This window comes from Ictidomys tridecemlineatus, chromosome 3, assembly GCF_052094955.1.
Source record: "Ictidomys tridecemlineatus isolate mIctTri1 chromosome 3, mIctTri1.hap1, whole genome shotgun sequence".
NCBI classification, from domain to species: Eukaryota; Metazoa; Chordata; class Mammalia; order Rodentia; family Sciuridae; genus Ictidomys; species Ictidomys tridecemlineatus.
The window spans coordinates 11,498,966-11,517,741 of NC_135479.1; the positions used below are offsets into that span (position 1 = coordinate 11,498,966).

Genomic DNA, 18,776 nt, shown 5'->3' on the forward strand with positions numbered 1-18,776 from the left:
TGTGACTAGAGCCAGCCCGGCTGGACAGTCACCTGGGCCACGTAACAGAGCACAGCTTGGAGCTTATCTCATCTCCATCACGGGCTCCGGGGACCAGGGCGTGGAGTCTTGGGCCCTTCCTAGGAATTCTGCCTGCCAGGGTGTGTGGGTGTGTGCTTACAGCTGTCGAGCACCTGCTGGTGCGTGACCCTGTTGGCTTCAGGAGCCCTCTGCACTGGGATGAGGTGGAGGATTCCCCTCTCAGGCACCGACCACGCAGTGTCACCTGGCGCTGTCCTCCCCGCCCCGCATGCTCCAGACCCGGATTCTGGCAGCACAGCACAGGGCTCATGCCTTTCCTCAGGCTCAGGCACCTCCTGTGCTTGACACCTGTTTTTGGTGTCACCTTAGGGAACTGAGACGTGGAGTGTTAGTGATTTTTTTGCTCAGTTACTCTGAGAGCGGGTGGCAGGGTCATCGGTGGAGAGCAGCTCACTCAGCCTCCCGCCCTCCTCTCTCGGGCCACAGTGTTTCTAGAAGGCAGCAGACAGGAGGTGTCAACTGAGCTCTCAGAGTCCTGCTCACAGCCAGCCTGTCTCGAGGTCCAGATCCACAGCAGTCGTACTGCCCTCACACCCCGCAGGCTTCTGCGGAGCCCAGAGTGGCCAGTGAGCACCGAGCGTAGACTCTGGGTGGGACTCACAGCTGTGCCGAGGAGCTTCTCTTCCGTGGTTGGAAGCACTCATCTAATTGGGTAGAACGTCCACGAGAGAAAGACCTTTTCTACCTCGTCAGACGAGGTGGTGCCAGCCACCTTCATGCATGTGTTGGCGTGCCATGTGTGAGGCGATGCCTGGCCTCTGTCCCTCCCTCCGAAACTCCATGCCTGGGCACCGGCAGCCACGTTGCTGTGGCTTCCCATCTGCCTCTCCTCCAGGGAGAGCGGTGCTCTGAAGCCTCTTCCCTGGTCACCTCACCCCACATCCGTCCTCCCCAGAGCCCTCTACCCGTCCCTCTGGGGACGAATCCCAAAGCTTGGTTTGCCCTAGACTTCTTACTCCGCACACTCTCCCCAGAGGCTGTATCTGCTTTCTAGACTTTTCTGTACTTTCCAGACAACTTTTGGACCTTAGCCCTGGTCTCTCCTGGAGCTTCTGCTCATCACTGACTAGCTGGGCCCTGGAGGTCCCCGAGTGACCAAGCGCTCCCACATGCTGCTCCTGCCCTGTCTCCTGGGCCTGTGGCTGGTGCTTAGGACAGGAAACTCACTGCCCTCTCCCAGCTCTCCTGCTTCTGTCAGTGACCACAGGTGACCAGGGGCAGAACCTTCCAGCCCTTCTGGATGCTCCCGCAGCCTGTCCATGAAGTGTTGTGTGTCCTGTGTGACATGCCTCTTTAGTCCTGCCTCACTGGCTCCTGCCCCTCCTTGCCCATGTCTTTAATTTTGTTAACCTTCTCTCTGGTCTTGTTCTTTCTGGTGACTTTTACCAGTAAATACATCCCATATCTTCCTGCTGGATTAATTTCTGAAAATGTCACTCCTTCTCAGAAACCTTCTCTCCTTATATTCTGAAGCTCCCAGCTCCTTTCTTGCCCACAGAGCCTGGCCGCCACCACCCAGAGCCTCTCAAAGCCCTTGAGCCTCAGAGAAACCATCTCATAACTGCACTTGTCACATGCAAAGCTGTACGTGGCTCCCGTAGTCCTCCCAGCAAGCCTACCAGGAAGGGCTCTGAAACAGGGAACAGGGGCTCAAGAGCCTCGTCCACCTCTGCTCCTCTGTGACCCTGGAGGAGCTCCTACCTGTACCATTGACGTGGCCCCCACAATTGCCCGAGTGGCTTTCTCTCTCCGCCCCTGTGCTGCGTCCCTGCTGTGCACACAGGGTCTGGTTGTTACTCCTCCTCATACGTCCCAACTGGAACTCGGGGCTCCAGGGCCATGAGCACAGGGTGTCTAGAGGGTCACTTTCAGTTGAGAACATGAAGGCCTAGACAGGTTCATCCAAAGGCCACCTAGCCAGTTAGTAACCTGAGAAACAAGTCCACTGCAGGCCTTCTGGGCTGCAGTGTCCATGTCCCACCAGGATCTGCTCCCACAGATGAGGGGGTCCCAGCAAGGGCTCCTGGGAGTGCGTGCGGTAGCCCTGGGCCTTGATTTGCCACCCACTGTGAGGAACACAGTGATGGAGGTGTCTCTCACCAATGGAGCAGTTACCCCTTCATCTGGTAGAGGCATTAGGATGAAGTTCGGAGGCCAGAGGGGACCTACCAGGTCCCTATGAATTTTCTCGGCATTAAGAATGCTGGGTACCAGGTGGCCAGGGCCATACCCAGACGCTGCCCAAAGCTTCTCACCTGGAAGCTCTCTTCCCACTCAGTCTGGCTCGGGAGGTTTCACGCTGAGATCTGTGTGTTCTTCCCTGGGCCCTGCCCAGGCTCCAGCTCATTTCTCAGGGCCCACATATGGATTCCATCTCATTCTCTCCCCTTGCCCTCTTTTGGAAATCTAGGAATCAGACTAATCATCTGATACACTCTTTTAATGTAAGCAAGCGGTAGCACTGGGAACCTCTTAACAGCTTTACAGTGGCTCTTCTGAAGGACAAACAGGTCCCTGATGCTGTTCTGTAATTGCCAGAATAATGTGTCTTGTGGGCAGAACACTGTGCTAAGGGACAGCTCCTGCCCGCTGCGGTAAGGGCAGCTAAGAACATGGGCATGCAGATGGCTGGACGGAGGCCAGCACCTGCCGCCCCGTCCTACCCTTGCCTCTAATTGTTCCCCAGTCGCCCAGAAGAACCTTCCACCTGGAGTGGCTACATGGGAAAGATGTTCATGGCTGCTACCAACTACCTCCCCGCCCAGGTGTCGGACATGATGAATCAGGACAGGGCTTTTGCCACCGGACGCTTGAACTTCTCGGGGCAGAGGAATATCTGCACCCTCTCCACGTATGTACCGTGCACCCGCCCTACACAGACACGCCTGTATCATGTACTCGCCCAGTGCTCACAACCCCCAAGGTGGCAGGAAAGAAGGGAAAGGTGGCCCAAAAGAAGCACGAGCGGACCCAAGCCGCTGCTCTTCCTCTCTGGATTTAATATGGATTCTCAGAGGCCAGCCGGCAGCTGGGTGTAATGACACTGTCTTGAAAACCATCTCTATTTTTGTGCAATTAGGTAAAAAGCCTCAAGTCCCACTGTCTAGATTCCAACCCCTAGGGGCTGACGGGTATCTTATTTAAGAAGTTTAGGGGAGTTGATTAAAGAAATGGCACATTTTTTAAATGTCATGAACCTAACCACCTAAGAAGGTGAGCGGACAGTACACTTCCTTTCTGTCCCTGTCAAGGGCTGAGGTCCATGTGAGCGAGGGACGTGGCCGTTTGGGTATGCCAGGGTGCTCGCTGGCAGTAGCTTTCCACAGGATAATAGCACCGACACGCCTCGTTTTGCCTCATCCACACAATTATGTTCAAAGACCAGAAATAATCCTGCCAGTGGGCAATGAGCAGAAGGCCAAGGAATGGCCCGAGCCTGGACCTGGACCAGCAGGGCCGAGGGTTGTTGGTGGCAGGGGAAGAGCATTGACGCTAGTCGTCCGGGGAGGCTGACCATTACCCACCCTGTTCCTGATCTCAGAGTGTATGTCACTTGGCTCTTAGGATCCAGAAACTGCCAAGGCTGCTAGTCGCCTCCTCCAGCGGACACCTTTACATCTACAACCTGGACCCGCAGGATGGAGGAGAGTGTGTCCTAATCAAGACCCACAGGTAAAGACTGCAGCTGTCAGACGGTGTCCCCGAGCTGCTGCCGGAGAGGGAACAGTGACCAGCTTCAGTGCCCCTGCTTTCCTTCCCGGCTCACCAGCAGTTTCAGGGGCAACCCCGGGCGGGCACCTGCTCTGGGTCAAGCTCTCTGTCAGGTGTCTTCTGCGTGCTGTCCCCTCTGGACAGTGCCGGGATGGACAACACTCCAACTAGAAGGTCTTCCTGCTTGGCTCAGCCCCAGTGGGCATTCAGAAATGTCACAGCCCTGAACTGAAAAGTCCTCTGAACTTCTGTGACAAGTGCAAGCTGGCCTCGTCTTGCTGTGGACAAGACACCTTGAGCTGCCACCACACCTTCCCCTCTGCCCCGTCTATGTTAGCTTGTCTCGGTGTCCCTGCCTGGGGGTGCCAGGAAGGACAGAGAGCCAATCTTTGCTTATTAAATATAAGGGAAGGGGGTCCCTTTGAACATAACTGACCCCTGGCACTTTCGGGCCCCTGGAGTTCACACTGACCCAGCAGCGTCCCCGCGGCTCTGTAATTCACACCCAGTAGCCAGGCGCAGGCCTCCGCTCTTCCTTTGGAGGTGTCCTAGATTCCTGGTGATTTCTTTTATCCCCCCCTCCCCCTTCACTGCTGCGAGTAGCTTGCTCGGCTCCGGATCCACAGAAGAGAACAAAGAAAACGACCTCAGACCTTCCTTACCTCAGACGTACGCAGCGACTGTAGCCAGGCCCAGCTCGTCTTCCACCTCCACTGTGCCAGGTGAGTGGAGGTGGGGCCCACCGGGAGCGTCACCAACGGGGCCACCTTCTCCTCTCGGCCCTCTGGGGGTGGAGGCTGTCCCCGAGTTGCGAGTTGCGTGGTTGCCTGGTCCCTGGCAGGTGCGGCCTGTAACAGCCTTCGCCTGGGTCTCGGCCTTCACAGGCTTCCCACGGGGCTCGTTTGCTTAACAGGCAGCATTAACCCTTTGTCTCTTGGAGAACTCCAGAGACAGAAAGTTTCAGGCATTGGAGGTGGATGGGTAGGTGACAGCGGCCCACCTCTCAGAGGCTCAGAGACTAACCGTGGGGACTGACATCCATCTTGAGACATCCCTGCCGTGGGAGGCAAAGACACCTCCCGGGTTTCCTGGTGGTCCTTTCCCCTGAGGTCCTGCCCCGGGTCATGCCGTAAGAACTGACCCTGTGGCTTGTTCCCTTTCCCACTCTTGGCTTCCAGGATACTCTGAGGACGGCGGGGCGCTCCGCGGAGAGGTCATTCCAGAACATGAGTTTGCCACGGGACCAGTGTGTCTTGATGATGAGCGTGAATTTCCCCCTGTGAGCACTAGGAACCCTTGAAAGAGCCGCTCTGTCTGTGCCAGAAGGAAGCTCTGCCTCTGAGAGGAGGCAGAGTCCCTTTCCCTGCTTTCTAGTCCCTAACAACTAATCCTCTCTGAAATCCTGAGGGCCGCAGAATGTCTCTGTGTGTACCTCAAACCCCGCAGAACAGCGGTTAGGTGTCATGCTCAACCTGACAGCGTTAGAATAACCAAGTACTAACCCAAGGTGTTGGGTGCTCACTACCTTCAGAGGCCTCCGCCCCGTTCCTCTGCTTCTATACGCTGACGTCGCACGCAGCTCACAAGGTAGGAACCTCTGTCTGTGGGAGACTCTCCTCTCCCTAGGCTGCCAGGGAGGCTTCTGCAGACCCTGCCTTTCTGCTGCTGGAGGTAGTGAGTTAACAGGGCCGGGTGTGTTTGGGACTCTGAGCTGGCCACAGGGAGCTGAGCGGAAGCTGGGGTGTGGGAGCTCACCTGAGCACCTGCAGGGCTTCCCGGCACCTTGCTCCAGCTGTTCTGCCAGCGAGGCCCCCAGGGCTGGCTGAGCACGGGGCTTGGTTTCTTCCAACATCTGGGTCTGGAGAAAAGATTCTCTCCCCCTGCGGGGAAGAGGGGCTCCCAGGGCCTCCTTGGCTGCTGCTGCTTCAACCTTCTGTTTGGAGCAACACAGACCCTTCTCATAAGCCTCTGTTAGAAAACCTCCAAGAGAGTCCCACCCGAAATCCTTTCAGATGGCAGCAGTGTTGGGCCAACTTGGAACCAGAGAGGAAGCGAGGAGTGGCCATGTGGGGTATGAGCAGCACCCATGGGCCTGGGTAGGGAGTGCCCTGTCCTGATATGGTTTTGTGTCAAGTGAGATCCATTTGTTAAAGACTGACATGCAGGTCTGGCTTCTTTCTCCCCAAGATCCCTGGGACAACTTAGTAAGCCTATTTGGCCAAAAAGAGACAGCTCATATGGGCCATTTGTGCACAACTGGGGACATTTGTGACTTCCCACATTGGCTCTGTGAATTGCAGTTTGCAATTTGCATTTCTGGCTTTGGCAGGTTGCCAAATATGTTGCCCGCCAGCAATATTTATGTGTTAGTGGCGGACAGGAGTGTGCTTAAAAATCCTGATTATAAATTTTGAAAACATCTGTTGGCTTCCTGCCTAAGAGTTGCTTCCTGAGCCCGTTGTTTTGCCTTTGAGTTCTCATGACGCCAACCAGCTCTAAAGGGAGTTTCTCTGTCTCAGGAATTGGTGGTTATTTATCTGAAGTTGTGCCTTCTGGGAACCAGAGCACTCCAGGTTAGACGCAGTGGGGACAAATGTGACCACCCTACTCGATCAAGGTTTAGAGCATCCAAACACTCACTGGGTTCCATTTCAGTAATTTTGGTAAAAATCTGTGAGTACTAGATTACTAATTAGATTCTTAATTGTAATCAGAGCCAACCTTGCAGTCTCTTATATTAAGAGAATTAGGGTAATTAGGCTATTGGCAATTATGAGATAGTCTGTTACTACAGAAAACCTGTGTGAAATAACAGGCACGCTGTGTGCATTTGTTTGGGGTTAAAAATATATATATGAATCGGAGATACTTACTTTAAAAACTGGTACTCAAACTTATCACCAGCCCGTTCACATGTATGCTGCCAGGAAGCTAGGAATGAGCTCATTGTCCTACCACCTTCTTAAGAACCAAGTGAGTGACAGTTGGCTTAAACTGCATCAAGAATCTTTAATGCAAGAGAGATGCTTCCTGCCTGTGAGAGTGCTGGTCACTGAGTCAGGTCCCAGGGAGTATCGGGCAGCCCTGCGTGCAGGCCAGGCATGAGACACTGTCTGGCCACAGGAGGACCAGGGGCGACCACTCCTGGCAGCTGCTCGACATGGCACACCTCAGTTATGCCCACAGGACAGCGATGTCCAACTAGAGATTCTAGAAACTGCCCCCTCTCTGCCTTAATCCTTGCCAGGCCTGTGGCAAATATCTGTCTCTTTACTCATATTCCTAATAGCTTCTGGGACCCCAAAAGGGTCCTGGAGTCCCGGGTTGGTGAAAACCACATCTCTTTCAGAGAGGATCCCAGGCTTGCCTGGGGAGTCTGCCTCAGGACTCCCTGGGCCTCAGCCTTAAGAACATGGGTCGCCACTTTGTAAAATATACTGACACGGCCCTATGTATTGTCAGTCTTCTCCTTGGGTTTACTTTGCTCTGAGAACAGTGGAAGAAAAGCAAGTGGAGCATTTCTTGCAGCTTAGGAAGAGGCTGTCTTCGGGAGGGTGAGCAACGTCTGTTTCAGTAACAGGCCAATGTTCAATTCTGTGCATTTTGGGAGACAGTCTGAACCCTGTGAGCAAGAGTAAGTAAGGCAATTGGGACCAAGGGTGTCTACTGACTTCTATAATGAGTTAGCAGTCTGTGTTTACACACATGCACATGCGCACTCATCTTATACATAGGTAGCATTTCAGAATCTGTGCCGTCCTCGCCTGCACCTACATAGGACGTGGTGTCCGAGTGAGGGTCAAACTGGGGTTCAGGTGGAAAAGCTCCTCAGTGCCCAGCCTCCTCTGCCAGTCCCCATGGCACAGCCTGCCCTGCGGGTGACCCAGCCTGCCTGCCCGCCAGCCTCTTCCTGGGAAGAGTAAGGCCGTTCTGTTTTGATTTTGGTAGATAAACTTGTGCCGTGGAAGTCAGAAGGGCAAAACGAAGCAGTCCTGACGAGTTGTGCACCTCAGAAATCAGGACACCCCCTGTCAGGTGGTTTTGGAGAGAACAAGGAAGGTGGAAGAATGGAGTGCGATTGTGTGAGCAGAAAGGGGACAGTCCTGGGTGCTGCACTGCCTAAGCCACAGGACGCGGCTAACGCCTCACCAAGCCCCTCGGCCCTGGCTGCCTGTGGGCATGGGGGACACTGTATCCATACCACGCTGTTTAAAATACCTTCAAACCACAGTGTAAATGTTAGCTAACCATATTGGTCTATAACCGGGATTTTATATGAAAAAGGGCATCCTTTTTAAATGTATGCTGTGTAAAAAAATGTACGTATAGGAAAATCTCTTTGAATTGTATTTCTTGTATATTATATACATGTAGAGAGAGACTATTTTAGCCAGGCAAAGTATTTTTGCAGTGAATGGAATAAATCATTTATTACCTTCAAGTCCCATTTAGGACACTAATAATAAAATCATGGCAATGCATTTTTGAGTTTTCTTAAACTTTATTTCTTGGGAGCTTCAGGGTTCAGGAAGAAGTCTTGACACTACACTCACTTGACCTTTAAAAGGGGGAAAGGAGGAAGGGGTCACGGGCTTAGCCCTGGACTCTCGTGCTCCGAGACCTGGAAAGGGACCTGACTTCACCTGGTCCAGCTCCCCCGCTGCTCCCGGCATCCCCTGAGAGCTGGCCAGTGAGCGCTCGGGCACCTCTGCACCTTTGGAGCCAGAGTCTGCAGTTTTACAGGATCCCAGGTGATTTGTATGCCTATTACAGATGGAAGAGCTGGGGTGTAGCTCAGTGGCAGAGCACTTGCCCGGCATGCATGAGGCCCTGGGTTCAATCCCCAGCAATATAAAAGAAAAATAAAGATGGGGACAGTCTGCACATACTGGTTGGTACTAGTCTGTGCTAATGTGAAAAGGAAACTAAAGCACACCAGGTATCTGCTCTGTGTCAGGTGACACACGATGCATTCTCATAAACTGCTTTACTTAACCTTCGAAATCACCTTGCAAGTGAGGTTAACTGCCCAAGGTCAAAACCTGGGGCTGGAACCTGTGCCTGACTCTGAAGCCGGTGAGCGTTCCACTGCACTACACTCACCACCCCAGAGCCAGCTCCGCTCAGGGGCATCCCTCAGCACAGCACGGAAAAGGGACAGTATGCAAAGAGGAGTTGCCAAGTGGTGGTCCCCAGACAAAATTCCGAGACTTGTTTTTATAGTCTAGGTTGGTAAAGAGGGTAAAGAAGTTTGAAAGTGAACCTGCCCGTCTGATTTCCAGCCATCCCTCCAGTGGAAAAACTGGCCAGTTACGTGGTTTGGCAGCGGCAGACGATTTGGTAGGGATTACAACAGGGAATTACTGAAGGATCCTGTGTGTAATCGGCTCTGGAGATGTTGTCATTGGCAATGTCTTGAAGGACGTCTGCGAGAACCTTCCTGACCTTGGGCAGCACGGCCTGGTACTCGGCACCCCCTCTCTGTAGAGGCTCCCCTTCTGCAGCATCTTCTTGGAGATCGAAAATAAGAGGAGGATCTTGCTGCTGCTCAGGCCCAATGCTTCCGTCACAAGCTCTGGCTCCACCTAGGGAAGGATGACCACAGGCACCTCATCAGACTCACCTTGGCTCTGTGCTGTCAAGAGGAGACCTGGGATTGATTACAAATGAAACATACCAGCACTTGACACCCAGATGACTGTTCTCCCTATCAGAGAAACTGCCACGAGAATCTCTTCCCCCTTCCAGTGACAATCCTGTCATTTACAATGATCTGGAACATCTCCTCGGAGCCAGGAAAACATTCCTCAAACCTCTTTCATCTCTCCCCTTTCAGGGCAAATCGAGTCCTTTGAAAACTGATTTCTTGAATACCAACTGGTGAATTAGAAGGAAGGGAAGATGAATAAATTCGCTTTGGGTTGAAGATGAAATTCTTACATGGATTAGAATCTGGGGCTGCTAACTCAGTCCCAAAAGAGGGATGACAAGAATGTTAGGAGGGACAGCCACATCCTCGGCTGTGATGAATGATTCTGATGGTGTCCCTCCCCTCTATCTCTGTAAAAGGGAGTTAAGGTATCTGGCAGAAATAAACATAATTGAATAAATAAAGGTAAGTAGGAAAGAAGTTCAAAAATATAGTCTGGCAGAGCGCGGTGGCACACACCTATAAACCCTGCAGCTCAGAAGGCTGAGGCTGGAGGTTTGCAAGTGCAAGCCTCCAGCCTCAGCAACTCAGCCAGGCCCTAAGCAACTTAGCAAGACCCTGTCTCAAAATTAAATAAATTAATAAATAAATTGATTAATTAAAAGGGCTGGGGACGTGGATCAGTGGTAAAAATGTTCCTGGGTTAAATCTCCAGTACCACCCTACCCGCCAATAAATAAATAAATAAATAAATATATATATATATATATATATACACATACATACACACACACACACACATAAATATCCGTATGTATACATATATATACACACACATTTATATATACACACACACATATATATAAATAAATATCTGCCCCTGAGCATCTTAGTGCCCAAACATTATCAGTCTTTGGAAATTAAAATTTCCCAAAGAAATCATTAATTTCTTAGGAAAAGGTGAGCTTTTTCTGGCCTTTGGGTCTGAGAAATCTTCTAGTGGCTCCTCCTCTAGGGGACCCTGTACCACAGACTGCCCTACTCACTTTTTTTTTTTTTTTTTGGTACTGAGAATTGATCCCAGAGGTGCTTAACCACTGAGCCACATCCCACGCCCTTTTCATATTTTATTTAGGGGCAGGGCCTTGCTAACTTGCTGAGGCTGGCTTTGAACTTGCAATCCTCCTGCCTCAGCATCCTGAGCCTCTGAGAGTACAGGCATGCGCCCTGCACCCAGCTGCCCAGTTACATTCTTAACAAAAAATATAACTGTGTGATTAGGAGGGTCCTTCTGTGGCTTGTGGCTTGGAGACTAGAGCATGAAGCTCAAGGGCAATTCAGCAGAAGTAAATCTAAAGGGGCAAGGCCGGGCTACCTGAGGATGCAGTTTTCTGATCTAATCAGACCAGAAATAAAATTTGAAATACTGAGAAGAATCAGTAGAGTGCATAGCCTTGGGGTGGCCCTCCATGAGTGGTTTCCCTCCTGCCATCAAGATACAGGTTGTTATAGAGAGCAGGGGTCACCACGCCTGCCATAGTTTGAAGCATCGACTGTATTCTTCATTACCAGTAAGGGGCACATGGAGTGACGTGAGCTTTGACAATCAAGCAGAAGTTGGGACTGCCTTTTCTTGTAAAAATCAAATAATTCCATTTGAGGAAATAATGTCTGTCTAGAACCACCTTCTTCTAGATAACAATAGTAAATTCTAGGCAATACACTAAAAAGAAAAATTTTTAGACAATAGAAAATAACCACGACAGGCAGAAACTGGAAGAGATCCAACCCTTGAAAGAAGGAAGCCACGCTAGTTTGGATCTGTTTCAGTTTTTTCCTAGGGATTCTTCCTAGTCTGTAGCTTGAAGCTGGTAGCAACAGAGACCAAAGCTGGGGCCTGTCTGGCTTGAGGTGTCAGAGTTAGGACCACCACAGAAGATGGATATTGGTGGTGGGGGAATCCTGGGGAGGAGGCAGCCACAGAGGAGAAGCTTCCAAATCTAATATAAACTCCTTCGAATCCCTGGCTGACCCCTGACCTGCACAGGCCCAGGACAGAGATTCCAGCAACAGCCAGGAGACCAAAATAGCTCAGGAGGCGGCTCCGCTGCCACCTGCTACGGGGGAGACGGGCTGTACAGCAGGGTTCCATTAACTTAGAGCAGCCTGAGGAACAGCTCCTGGGTCCCACCCAAGTCCCAAGCAGTTGAGGGAGGCTAGGAGTAGAGGTGATACCCTAAGACCAGCCTCCGCAGCTCAAGAGAACCTGCTGGTTGGCCACTGGTGAGAACAAAGACAGAAAGCAGAATGTCCACAGTGCACCGTCACAGCATCCAGTTGATAATCTTTAAAAGCCGCTACCTAGAGCACCGCTGCTTCCACTCTGGCACATAAGCCATTTGGAAACCACTGCTCTCATCCTAACAAGTAAACAGCTAAACCAACTGAAAAATCCACAACTCTGCTGGATCTGAGAAGTGAGGTCACCAGGCAAAAACACTGTCCCCCAAATGGAAAGACAGATGGACAGAATCACCAACTTATCAGAGCAGAGAACTCTGGGGAACCAGAGTAGGAAAACCCAAACTCTAAGTGACCAACTACTGGAGGCTCTGTGTAGACAAGTCTAGGAAAACCCTGGGGTGCAGGGGTGGGGGGCCCAGTTATTGAAGACTCTCATGCTTTTTTTTTTTTTTTTTTTTTTTGGCAGTATTGGGAATGGAACCCAGGGCCTCTCCCAGTGAGCCACACCCCAGCCTCGTCTCCCACACTTTTGTGAGTTGTACCTCTAGGAGCTCAACCAGGTTCTCACAGTAAATATTACAGAAAAGCCGAGTGCAATGACACACGCCTGTAATCCCAGCAGCTTGGATCCAGGCAGGAGGATCGTGAGTTCAAAGCCAGCCTCAGCAATTTAGCAAGGTCCTAAGCAACTCAGCAATGCCCTACCTCAAAAAATAAAAAGGGCCAGGCATGTGACACATGCCTGTAATCCCAGCGGCTCAGTAGGCTGAGACAGGAGGATCATGAGTTCAAAGCCAGCCTCAGCAACTTGATGAGGCACTAAACAACTCAGTGAGACCCTGTTTCTTAATAAAATACAAAATAGGGCTGGGGATGTGGCTCAGCGGTTGAGTGCCCCTGAGTTCAATCCCCAGTACCAAAGATACACACACACACACACACACACTCACACACACACATATATATATATATATATATATATATAAAACAGAAAAATCCCCTCATGCTTCCAGAAGAGGGAGGAGAAAAGCAACAATTTTTAAATACATCAGAGCATTCTATTCATCTTAACATAGCCTGCACTCAGGAAAAACTACTTCCCCAGTGCCTACATTATTGAATTTTTTTTTTAAGAGCCTAACCAACTAAGGGAAGGGAAATACTCAACTCTCCATTCCACCTGAGAGGGGTAGGGGAAGGCTACATGGCTCTTGTGAAAAATCATAGTCGGAGGCACAGGCTCTCCAAAAGACTGGGCCCTAATCACAGAACTAGGGCCACTTCCTCTTTCCCCGCTTCTTAACCACCATGGTACTAAGTGTACATTCACCAAGGTTTCTTTTATCTGGTACATTAGTTCAGTTATCAAGAAAAAAAAAATCACTGCTCAGCCTGGTGGCACATACCTATAATCCCAGCTACTTGGAAAGCCAAGGCAGGAAGACAGAAAACTCGAGGTCAGCTTGGGCATTTTAGTGAGACCCTATCTAGGGGTCTGCCACTGGGGATTGAGCCCAGGGGTTCTTAACCATTGAGCCACATCCTCAGCCCATTTTATTTTTTAATTTGAGAGACAGAGTCTCACTAAGTTTCTTAGGGCTATGGTGAGTTGCTGAGGCTGACTTCAAACTTGCCTTCCTCCTGCCTCAGCCTCCAAAGCTGCTGGGATTGTGGGCATGCACCACCATGCCCGGTTCAAATTTTTTTTAAAAAAGGGAAGAGGATATTAACTCAGTGGTAGAGTATCTGCCTGGCATATGTGAGGCAGTGGGTTCCATCTGCAGTACCAGGATCATGAAGCAAACATCAAAACCTGAGTCAGATAAGGCAGTGTGGTTGGAATTATCAGACTGGGAATCTAAAATAATTGACTAATGTGCAAAAGGTTCCAATGAAGTAGACAGCCCACAGAAACAGGTAATGTAAGCCGGGAGCTGGAAATTCTAAGAAAGAATAAAAACTAAAAGTTAATGATCAAAATGTTCTAGCAGAAATGCAGAATACTTTTGAGGCACTCATGAGTACTCTGGCTATAATGAAGGAAAGAATCTCTGAGTTGGGGAATGTTTCAATAGAAACTTCCAAAACCGAAAAGCAAAGAAATAAGAAGCTAAAAGCAGAACAAGATACCCAAGCACTGTGGAAATACTACAAAGAGTGTAACATACACATAATGGGATACCAGAAGAGAAAAGGCAAACAAAGGAACAAAGGAAACATTTGAAGCAATAATGACTGAGAATCTCCTCAAACTAATGTCAGACACCAGGCACGGATCCGGGAAGGTCGAGGATATCAGGCAGTTTTTTTTAAAATTTTTATTAATACATGCACACGATAAAACAGCATAATTTGATCAATTTCAGTTTTAAAAGGAAAAAAATATACCTATACCTAGTGTATAATATTCAACTTGCAGGACTGAGGTGTATCTCGGTGGTAGAGCACTTTCTTACCATTCACAAGCCTCTGCATTTGATCCTCCAGCAGCACAGGAGGAAAAATTATTTTAAATTTAAAAAAAAAGGAAAAAAATATTGAAAGAGGTTGGGGTAGGAATCAAAGTACAGAACTACACTTAATAAAAATTATAAAAATTTCACCTTCTCAGAAACCATGCAAGAAAGAAGAGAGTGAAAAGAAATATTTAAAGTTATAACAGAAGAAAACTACCAACCAAGAAATCTGCACCCCACAAAATTCTTTCAAAAGTAAAAGAAAAATTAAAGACTTTTCCTCAGGCAAACAAAAATTAAGGAAAGGTTTTTCTGGTAGCCCTGTCTTGCAAGCAATGTCACAAGAAGTTCTACAGAATGACAGAAAATTATGTAAGTCAGAAACTAGTATCTACATAAACTCGCAGCACTGGAGTAGCAGCAGTAAGTGAAGGTAAAATTAAAAACTTCTGTTTTCCTTCTTGATGTTTCTTCAACGTTGTAAGATCAACCATGTATTTGCTCACATTTGCTTAGGTATGCACATTTGCTTGTGCTTAAGTGAAATGAAGGATGGCGTTCTACAGGGAACGGGGGAAGGAACTGGGATTTTTTTCATCATACGGGACTTGCATTACCTTTGAAGTGGTGTGATGTTGTTTGAAAGTGGACTTGAACTAGTTACAACTGTATATTACAAACTTTAGGATAACTTTTTTAAAAGTATGACTGCCATAGTGAGAAAGGAAAGCAGATGGAATCATTAAAAATACTGTTACGACCACAAAAGGCAGAAATGGAGTGGAATATAAGAATAGGCAAAAAAGAACCTTACCTACAAAGGTCAGTTTTTTGTTTTGGGTGGTTTTTGTTGTTGTTGTTGTTTTGTTTTGTTGGCAGTGCTGGGGATTGAAACCAAGGCCTTGTGCATGCAAGGCAAGCACTCCACCAACTGAGCTATATCCCCAGCACCAGGTAAGGTGATTTTTAACACATTTTATTAAAACTTCTGTATTTGTTACATAATGGGGGGACATGGGATAAGTAGAAGAACTTTGGATTGAATAAAGGGAAGGTAGAGAAAGGGATGAGGTATGGGGGTAGGTAAGATGGTGGAATGAGAGGGACATCATTACCCTAGGTACATGTATGATTGCATGAATGGTGTGTCCCTACTTTGTGTACAACCAGAGAAGTGAAAACTCGTGCTCCATTTGTGTACAATGAATCTAATAGCATTCAGATGTCATTATAACTGATTAGAACAAATAAAAATAAATAAAAAGTTTTAAAAATTGCCTAAACATTGATGATCTTAATGCATCAATTAAAAGGCAAAGGTTGTCAGAATGGATCAAAATATAAACCCAAGGGGCTGGGATTGTGGCTCAGCAGTGGAGTGCTTGCCTAGCACATGCAGGGCCCTGGGTTCGATCCTCAGCAGCACATAAAAAATAAATAAATAAATATCATAAAGGTATTGTGTCCAACTAAAACTAAAAAATGAATATTAAAATATATATATATAAACTCAAATGCATGTTGTCTGTGGGAAACCTGCTTTGAATAGAAAGACACATGGATGAATAGTTAATGGCTATGGGAAGATGTACCATGCTAACACTAATCAAAAGAAAGCAGGAATAGCTATGTTGATTCAGGGAAAGAAGAGTTCCGAGTGAGGAGAGCTCTCAGGGTGAGGAGGAACATCACCTAATGATAAAAAGGTCAGTTCCCCAAGAAGACAGAACAACCCTTACTGTTCAGAGCATCGAAATACATGAGGCAGAAACTGATAAAACCACAAAGGAAAAATAGATGGGCCCACTGTTATAGCAGGAGACTTCAGTATGCCTCCATCAGAAACGGGCAGATCTAGCAGCCAGAAAATCAGCCAGTGCATCAGCTGAGTTCAACCACACCATCAACCCACTGGATATAACAAAAATCCATAAATTAGTTCAACAACAAGAGAACACGTTATTCTCAAGCGCATATGAAACACTCACCAAGTGCAATAGGATGGCTCTTAAACGTCCTCCAAAGACCCGTATGTTAGACCCTTATCCCCAGCCCATAGTGCCATCGGCACTGGTGCCCACTGGGAGGTTTGAGGCCACAGGGGCCATACCCTTTAAGGGGATTTGGGGATGCCTCTGTCTTGTCCCTTCCCTCTCTCTTTGCTTCCTGGCCACCACAAAGTGAGCAGCCACACACTCCTGCAATGATGTGCTGCCTTGCCACAGGCCCAAAGTAACAGGGCCAATCAATCATGGAGTGAAACCTGAAACTGAGTCAAAATAAATCTTTTCTCTTTTTATCATCTCAGGCATTCTGTTACAGTAACGGAAAGCTGACTAATATGCCAATGTAAATTATATTCTGGGCCATAACACACACCTGAACAATATGAAAGAATAAAAATTATACAATGTCTACCATTCAGACCAAAATGAAATTGAATTGGAAATCAATAATGGGAAGATTTAAAATCCCAAAATATTTGAAGATTAAACAACACACTTCTAAATAACACTTGAGTCAAAGGACAAGCCTCATGAGAAATTTTAAAATATCTGTAACTAAATGAAAATAAAACATCAAAATTGGTGGTATGGGATGAAAGAAGTGCTAATAGGGCAACTTATAGTCTTAAATGCATACATGAGAAAAGAAAAAAAGACCCAAAGATCAATAACCCAAGCTTCTAAATTAGGAAACTAGACATAGCAGAGGAAATTAATTCCAACGTAAGCAGAAGAAAAGAAACAATAAAATTTTGACCAGGAATCAATGAAACTGAAAACAAGAAATAAATAAAGAAAACCAATAAAATAAAGAGCTGGTTTTATTAAGAGATTAATCTCTTTTATTAACCTTGTTTTGTTTTGATAACCTTCTAGCCAGGTTAAGAAAAAAAAAACCCAAACCATTAATATCAGAAATAAAAAAGATGACATTGGTACTAATGTCCCACAGACATTGAAGGGACAATAAAGAAATATTTTGAAAAACCTGTGCACATAAGTATGATAACCTTGACAAAAACAGACCAAGTCCTTGAAAGACAACTGCCACAACACAAAGAAACAGACAATCTGAAGAGGCCTGTATCTGTGAAAGAAATTGAAATAATAACAAACTTCCAAGACAGAAAATACCAGGCATACGTGACGTGGTAGTCGGGTTCACTGCTGTGACAAAATCCTTAAGTAAAACAACTTAAAGGAAAGAATAAAAGATTGATTGTGGCTCATGGTTTCAAAGGCTGCCGTCCATCCACTGTCTGCCGGCTCCATTGGCCTAAGATGAGGTAGAACATGATGGCAGAAGGGCACAGCCCAGCAAAGCTGGTCATCTCATGGTGGCAGGAAAGGGCTGGGGACAAGGCCTACCCTTCCCAGGCATGCCCAGTGGCCTACTGGACACCACCTCACAATAGCACCACCAGCTGGGGACCAAGCCTTCAATACTGAGCCTTGGGGGGACACTCCAGATCCAAGCTACGGGATGCATTCTACCCAACATTTAAGGAAGAAATGACACCAGTTTTCTACAGTCTCTTCCAGAAGATAGACACAGAGGACAGATACAGACCTATCCCCTTCTATAAGACCAGCATGAACCTAACACCAAATCCACACAAAGGTATTACAAAAGAAAACTACAGACCAATGCCTCTTATGTACATAGAGGGAAAAAAATCCTTAGCAAAATATTAGCAATTGAACCTATCAATGTATTTTTTAAAATATCTTTATTTTTATTTACATATTTTTTTATGTGGTGCTGAGGATCAAACCCAGGGCCTCATGCATGCGAGACAAGCGTTCTCCCACTGAGCCACAACCTCAGCCCTCAATGTGTTTTTTTAAGTATACACCATGACCAAGTGGGATTTGTCCCATGTCTGCACAGCTGGTTCAAGATTAAAAATCAATTCCTTGAATCCATCACCTCAAAGGCTAATGAATAATGACATGATCAAACCAACAGATGCGGAAAAACCATTTGCCAAGATTCAATACTCACTTGTTATTTTTTAAAAAACTCAGCAAACAACTTGATGAAAAATCATATACAAAACCCCTACCGCTGACATACTTCACAGTCAAAAACTAGAGGCTTTATTCCTAAGAGCAGGAATCAATGAAGATGTTGCTTCTGATTGCTCCTTGATCCATATTATACTAGAAGTCTTGTTTGATGTATTAAGAAAGGAGATAAAAGGCATGCTATTGGGAAGAAAGAAAGAAACTGTCTATCCACAGATAAGGTAATTGTCTATGCATAAAATCAGAAAGAATCCACCCTCTGAAATCCCAGAGCTAAGAAGAGATTACATCAGGGTTACAGGATACAAGGTTAATATCCAAGAGTTGGTCTCTTTCATACGTATAGGCAACAAAGAGGTAGAATGTGACATTAAGAGCAATACCATTTATAGTAGCACTCTCCCAAAATAAAATACTTAGGTATAAATCTAACAAAATGTCTAAACTACCTACTTGAGGGAAATCATAAAGCTCTAATGAGAGAAATCAAGTTAACAAAGAATCTGCATTCATGGACAAGAAGACTCAGGTCAGTTTCCCCACCACTTGCTCCACTCATTCAGTGCTATCCCAATAAAAATCTTGGCAATTTGTTTTGTG

The 18,776-nt window shown here is 47.3% G+C and overlaps 2 protein-coding genes across 14 annotated transcripts in view; one reads left to right on the plus strand and one right to left on the minus strand.

The window, feature by feature from the left end:
- Wipi1 (WD repeat domain, phosphoinositide interacting 1) overlaps positions 1-8,273 on the plus strand; it is a 29,254-nt gene extending 20,981 nt beyond the window's left edge. Inside the window, exons 9-13 of one of the 2 annotated variants that reach the window (XR_013435989.1) lie at positions 2,768-2,932; positions 3,646-3,753; positions 4,396-4,514; positions 4,971-5,379; positions 7,741-8,273. Coding sequence is in view for 1 of the 2 variants with exons in the window: in XM_078041812.1 (XP_077897938.1) it covers positions 2,768-2,932; positions 3,646-3,753; positions 4,396-4,514; positions 4,971-5,071; positions 7,741-7,788 (541 nt within the window). In the remaining variant the exon portion in view is untranslated. The remainder of the gene's footprint in view (positions 1-2,767; positions 2,933-3,645; positions 3,754-4,395; positions 4,515-4,970; positions 5,380-7,740) is intronic. The other variant, XM_078041812.1, reaches the window with a different exon arrangement.
- The window catches only part of Arsg (arylsulfatase G), a 118,353-nt gene continuing 107,850 nt past the window's right edge, over positions 8,274-18,776 (minus strand). For all 12 annotated transcript variants that reach the window (XM_040268534.2, XM_078041809.1, XM_021728430.3 and 9 more), the window contains one exon: positions 8,274-9,377. In XM_040268534.2, coding sequence (XP_040124468.2) covers positions 9,153-9,377 — 225 coding nt within the window. In that variant the 3' untranslated portion in view covers positions 8,274-9,152. The remainder of the gene's footprint in view (positions 9,378-18,776) is intronic.